Below are 6,661 nucleotides of genomic sequence, written 5' to 3'. Positions count from 1 at the left end.
ATTGTCAGCTCTTGGAAAGATGTTTGTGTTGGCGAGAGCAGGAAATGTGTTTTGCTGGGTAACAATAGAGCAGAGGAACAGTGAGGTCATCATCTCCACATTGCCACATATACACTTACAGAGCCTTTAACTGTTTAAATGGCCATCTGTTTTTTCATCTTTTAATGAGACAAAGTTGAGCAGGATGAGAGTGCAGCCAAGATCTGATTATCTGGAGAAAGAAACATAAAAACTTTCATTAAAAAGTCATTACCAATCATTATATAAAGCTAAACAGATAGTTTATGTAGACATGAACATAAATGAAATATGTTCCAAACAAACAAATTAAGATGCAAAATATATCACAGATATAGATTAAAATCCTTTTTTTCTTGTAGGCCCTTTTAATTTTGTCTGTAATATTTCTATGGACTCTACTGTTCAATTAATTGATAAAAAAATACAGTAAAAACAGTAATATTGTGAAGTATTCTTGTTATTTAAAGTAACTGTTTTCTATTTTGATTTATTTTAAAATATAAATGTATTTCTGTGATCAAAGCTGAATTTGCAGCATCATTACTCCAGTCTTCAGTGTCACATGATCCTTCAGAAATCATTCTAATATGCTGATTTGCTGCTTAAGAAACTTTATTATTATCAGTATTGAAAACAATTGTGCTACTTAATATTTTTGTGGAAAACATGATACTTTTTTCGGGATTCTTTGATAAATAGAAAGTTCGAAAGAACGGCATTTATTTGAAATGAATTTTTTTTTTAAACATTTTAAATGTCTTTATTGTTAGCTTTGATCAGTTTAATGAATCCGTGCTGAATTAAAGGATTGATTTCTTTAAGAAGTACTTCCCTACATTTTTGAGCTGCAGTGTAAGTGCTGTTTTTCCCATGAATCTGGGTGTTAATTTGTGTTTGTTTTGTACACAGCAAAGTGTCCAGACCTGATAATTTAGCCCAGCATGTTTTTGAGGTGGATGAAGATGTGGATAAAGATGAGGTAAATCAAATTCATGCACAAACACACCTTCCAGAATTGCGACCCTCTTATTAAACTCTGAAACTCTAGTCAATCTTAAGTGATATTTTCCCTCTCTAATAAATCCTACAGGATTGTGCCAGTTGCTGAATATTTTTTTTCCCAAACCACTTTAACACAAATCCCGCCCTGCAGCCAATTTCATTGGTTAAGGTTAGGATTAGAATTAGGGTTGGTTGTAGCATTGTGTAGGTAATCAACATTGTGATCAACACGACCAAGGAGTGGAGTTAGTGCTGAAATGGTTTGGGAAAAAAACACACCTCTGCACTAAAAGCATGTGCTATAATAGTAGGTTCATAGTTTTGAGTATGAAGTAAGTCAGTACACTAGTATTAAGTACTAACACTTCATAAAACTCCATCCCTTGGTCTCGTAATCAAATACTTTCCATTTTTGTACAACTCAATTTATCCAGAACTCCTTTTTATTGCGCAAGGAGTAGTAAGCAGCATTACTTCGAAACACATTCACAGATGCACAGAGTAAGTCATTTGGGCCTTTTCTTTTAATATTTTCAACATGCTATGATGTAAGATGCACTATTGCTAATGTCACATACTATTTAGGATAATATGTAAACTGGGCTACAGCCAGGCTCTATGTGTGGATCAGACTTCTAGGTTTTCCCAGAATGGACATAGTCAAATCCAGTGACCTGACATTAGACCTTCTGCCTTACCCTTCCCAGAATTCTTTTTTCCATGAAGGCTGCCCACATATTTAATTCTACTAATCAGCTTCCCACTCGAGATTGAGTCACGTTTCTTATTTTAGCCCAAATTTGTGCAGTACGACAGACTGATATGTAACTCAGGTCGTAGGTTTGAGAAATGCAGTATAATTATTTTGCTGAGTTTTGGCCTGTACTGTGGACTATGAATAACTCTTGAGTTCAAGTTAGACTCAATTGTCTAATTTGGTCGCTGATTGATTTCTTGTATTTTTAGAAAGTTAGTGTGGTAATGAGTGTGTTTTGGCATCGCAGTAAACACGCAGCCAATCGCTGATGGCCGTCCAATGGCACAGCCAATCATAACAGCTCGCCACATTGAGATTTTACATCATTCAGGCTGTTTTCATGAATGTTAACATTTATTAGTGATGCTTGCTGATGCTACTGGTGCTCATATTTAAACAAATCCTTAAGTATTAAATGATTTAAAAGTTTGCATGGATGATAAAAATCATGGTAAAAAAAAAAAATCTCACAGACTTACTGTATATTGAAGGAAAGACCTGAGCAATATATAGAGATAGGGTAGAGCAGTTCTTAAATTGAAAATTGAAGTTCATGGCATTTCAGCACAACTTCATCTCACAGACTTACTGTATATTGAAGGAAAGACCTGAGCAATATATAGAGATAGGGTAGAGCAGTTCTTACTTAAATTGAAAATTGAAGTTCATGGCATTTCAGCACAACTTTTAATCATGTATTTGAAGGCTTCTGTTGGATCATTAAAGGTCAACATCAGTTTAGTTTTGCACAAGCAAACTCGGCTCACATTTTCCTCAGAAAGCATAAAACTGTAGATTTCTTGACTGAAGTCTCTTTGCTAAAACAGCCTTCTGAGAATTCACAAGAGGCTGGACTGTCCAAGACTGTGCAGTCACTCTGACTGGGTTTTGATATCTGCTGACTGGAAAGCTCAGAATATGTTGTGTTTGTTGAGAGAACGCAGCTCTGTGAGGTCTATGAAGCATCCAGACTCCCTCTGTTGTGTGTGTGGTTTGTTTATATCTGCAGAATGTCAAGATTAAAGAGTTAAGGAGTGTTTAACTGGTGATTCAGAGACAAACCGACCCATTGTACTAAAGTTTAACCTTCTGTTGTTCTTAAAGGGTCTTTCAGGCCAATACTCTCCTCATCTACACCTTGGAGTGTGAGGTCTGACGCCTCTCACAAAAGACCAGTTTACACCAGCATGCTTGTCCAGGCTGGTTGGTGCTGGTCTAGCTGGCGGACCAGTATAGCAATATTGGCACCAGCAAAACTGTTAGTTTTTATAATAAAGTTGCCTCATCAAGTCACGCTGGTTAAGCTTGCTAAAAAGCCTGGTGAAATGACCAACAGACAAAGCACAACATATGCTTTATTGTTCTTGCCAGCATGCGGTCAATAGTGTGGACCATTTCACACCTGAAAGATATAAAAAAGTACATTGAGGTAAAACACAACAGAAATATTATTATTTTGGAAAAGTATTTGAATGCATCTTTTCTCAAAAATTGTGAATTTTGTTTCTTAGAAAGAAATACCAACATGTCAAATTGTAAATGCCAGCATCTCAAATAAATAATTTGGCAAATTCTTATAAATTTTTACATTTTTGTATAATCTGCTTACGCAGTGAGGGTATGGTATAGGAGTGGACCATCATATTTAATTCTGTTTTCCACATGTTTTTAAACAAAATAAATAGTACGACTTATGCAAAATTGGCAACTAGTAAAATATAACTTGTATAGCAGGCACTTCTCCAGATCTGGAAAAGAAACAAATATCATGTCTGTTCTCTCTGGGAACCTTGTGTCACTATTACAGGTGATCCAACATTTTTGAGGTTTTTATTCTTTATAATGACTTTTTCACATTTAAGAATAATGGTAAAGGAAGACAATAAAAGGAAGAATGAAAATTAAGTTAAACAAAACCAAAAATGTTAAACAAAACCAGATTCTCTTATATTTGAGCTTCTTTGTCTGCTCACTCTGAACATTTACACAACCAAGGCCATGAGGTGCATCCTGGGATGATTTTTCCTAGAAAAGACTGATTATCTGTCAGATAATATTACGGATGGGAACAGGATGGTCAGTGACGTTCATACAACAGGTTTTGATTGGCCTGGGATATCACAGATGATATTGCTTTGTTTTTTCATCAAGTTATGGAAATAAAATAGTTCAATATTGTGATCGCACAACCGTAGAGGGACTAGGTGGAGTAAAACGGAGTCATGAATTCATGGCGGAGTCATGGCTACATGTTTCTTCTGTTACACACTTTAGGGGAGAGCTGTGCTGATTCATACTGATGAGCATTGTGTACTTTGCAGGTGTTCGGTTACAGTACTGGTGTTCATGTAAGTGTCCAGAGACAGGAATGGTGTTATCAGAGGTTCTGTAGTGTACTTTGAATCAGGTTTATCTGAGGTTCTGTTCAGTCGTGGAGTCTGGATTCTGTTCTTTCTCCCTTACTTGACTCCTACTTTGTTCAACTGCAGGATCAAACAGACAAACTTTGGACTGTCATCACAAAACTGTTTCTTGTTTGTGTGTGTGTGTGTGTGTGTGTGTGTGTGTGTGTAAAGGACACGACCTCTCTGGGCTCCCAGAAGGGTGGTCTCATTAAACAGGGCTGGCTACATAAGGGCAACATGAACAGCGCCATCAGCGTCACTATGAGGGTGAGAGTCTTCATTCCTGAGGAGATGTTATGTCTATGCACGTGTTTGTTTTTCATGTCTCATTTACACTCTGCTTTTTTTCCACGCAGTCATTCAAAAGAAGGTATTTCCACCTGACACAGCTGGGCGATGGGTCATATAATCTCAACTTCTATAAGGATGAGAAGATCAACAAAGAGCCCAAAGGAACCATCTTCCTGGACTCCTGTATGGGAGTGGTGCAGGTGTGCAGACATGCTCTAATGTTCACAACACAAACCTCGCTCTATCTTGTTCAGAAATCGTCACGGTATCGATTCACATTTCAATAGAAATTACATTTAAGTATATTTTAGTTGACAATAAATGCTTGTCAGTGCATTCACTTTAACCATATTTCAATAGGAGTAATTATGAAATTGCATATAAAGATGCACTTTAGTCCTACTTAAGTGGGCAAAAACACTTAAGTTCAGCTGATTCTATTTAATATAAATGTAAACTGTAATACATTTTCACTTAATTGCAATTAGCATGCAGTTAAATGTCTGAAAACATTACATCCAGTGCACACTTAAGTATATTATTTTAATAATAAAAACCTTAATTTAAAAACTGCATGTTGTGTTTACTTGTGTTATCTTTGACTAATATTTCAATTTGTTTGATGATCTGAAACATTAAAGTGTGACAAACATGCAAAAAAATAAGAAATCAGGAAGGGGGCCAACACTTTTTCACACCACTGTAAGTACTGAGCAGCATGATGAGAAGGCAAAAAAAAGTAGAGAGTGAGGGATGAAATGACTCTCCTCCCTGTGTTTTAATAATTGATAAGCATTCTCTCTGGGAGTGAATTTTCCACATACACATATCACCCCAATTACACCCAAAATAAAGTGCTACGCCCTCGCCGGCCCCCCAATCTATTTTTGTGTGGAATTTTCTGGAACCTGTGGCCGTAATCACTCATAGGTATGGTCAGCAAGCCAGCGTCACACCCTACATGCGTTGTTTTGTCATTATCTGTAATTAGTTGTGTCCGTTTAATTAGCCCTCTTCCTCTGACCTCTTGACACGCCTCTCACCTCCTCACCCCCCGTCTGCATCAACAGAGCAATGGCTTTTACTGCAGACCGGGGTTATTAGAGTTAACTAAAGCTAAAACCATAAAAAACATAATTACCTGAAATAAAATAAATATTAGCTTTTCTGTCATTCTCAGTTTCTTGATAGTAAAATAACTAAAAGTAAAACTGAGATAAAAATTTATAAATTACAATAACTAATAAAAACGACAAAAAAACAACAAAATTACTCAAACTTTAATAGAAATTAAGTTGAAATCAGAAAATATAAAAATGAATTCAAATATAAAAAAAACTATTATAGTATTTCAGTGTTACTAAAATAACACTTCTGCAGACAGACAGACAGAAACAGAGAGAGAATGAGGGAACTTGCTGAAACACAAATAGGAGAACATACAGATTTGACATTGATTATTATAATGTAAATGAGAGCTTCCAATGTAAGGTTTTAGAGATTTTAGTCTTTCCAGCATTAGGAGTGGTCAAATAAACAGTCTGGTACATTCTGAGAAAAAAAGACTGCACTGGTGAGCTCAGCAACATAAAAAGGCCTGGACGTCCACGGAGGACAACAGTGGTGGATGATCGGAGAATCCTCTTCATGGTAAAGAAAAACCATTTCACAACATCCAGCCAAGAGAAGAACACTCTCCAGGAAGTAGCCGTGTCACAGTCAAAGTCTACAATCCAGAGAAGTAAATTAAAACAATGGAAAAACTCTTAAGATAACATGTAGAAAGAAAGAAAAAAGCATCTTAAGCATACAGAATAACATAAGTTGACTTTGAACGATTACGTTATTGTGGCATCCATAATTGCGATTAGAAATTCGATTAATTGTGCAGCCCTAGCCTGATTAGACTTTGCCAAAAAAACATCTAAAAAAAAAAACAGACCACTTCTGGAGAAGCATTCTTTGGACGGCTGAAAATTAAGATCAACCTGTACCAGAATGACGGGAAGAAAAAAGTATGGAGAAGGCTTGGAACAGCTCATGCTCAAATCTGTGAAACATGGTGGAGCAGTGTGATGGCATGAGCGTGCATGGCTTCCAGTGGCACTGGGTCACTGGTGTTTAGTGATGATGAGACAGAAGACAGAAGCAGTCGGATGAATTCTGAAGTGTATAGGGATATACT

General features: G+C 36.5%; 1 protein-coding gene across 1 annotated transcript in view; it reads left to right on the top strand.

The window, feature by feature from the left end:
* The window catches only part of LOC107747233 (dedicator of cytokinesis protein 9-like), a 106,942-nt gene that overhangs the window by 47,720 nt on the left and 52,561 nt on the right, over positions 1-6,661 (top strand). The window contains exons 5-7 of the mRNA XM_016561685.1: positions 931-1,000; positions 4,357-4,452; positions 4,542-4,676. Coding sequence (XP_016417171.1) covers positions 931-1,000; positions 4,357-4,452; positions 4,542-4,676 — 301 coding nt within the window. The remainder of the gene's footprint in view (positions 1-930; positions 1,001-4,356; positions 4,453-4,541; positions 4,677-6,661) is intronic.

The sequence above is a fragment of the Sinocyclocheilus rhinocerous genome, unplaced genomic scaffold, assembly GCF_001515625.1.
Source record: "Sinocyclocheilus rhinocerous isolate Xijiao unplaced genomic scaffold, SAMN03320098_v1.1 scaffold2184, whole genome shotgun sequence".
Lineage (NCBI taxonomy): Eukaryota > Metazoa > Chordata > Actinopteri > Cypriniformes > Cyprinidae > Sinocyclocheilus > Sinocyclocheilus rhinocerous.
The sequence above is the reverse complement of the archived record's forward strand: the minus strand, read 5'-3'. Positions and strand labels throughout refer to the sequence as shown.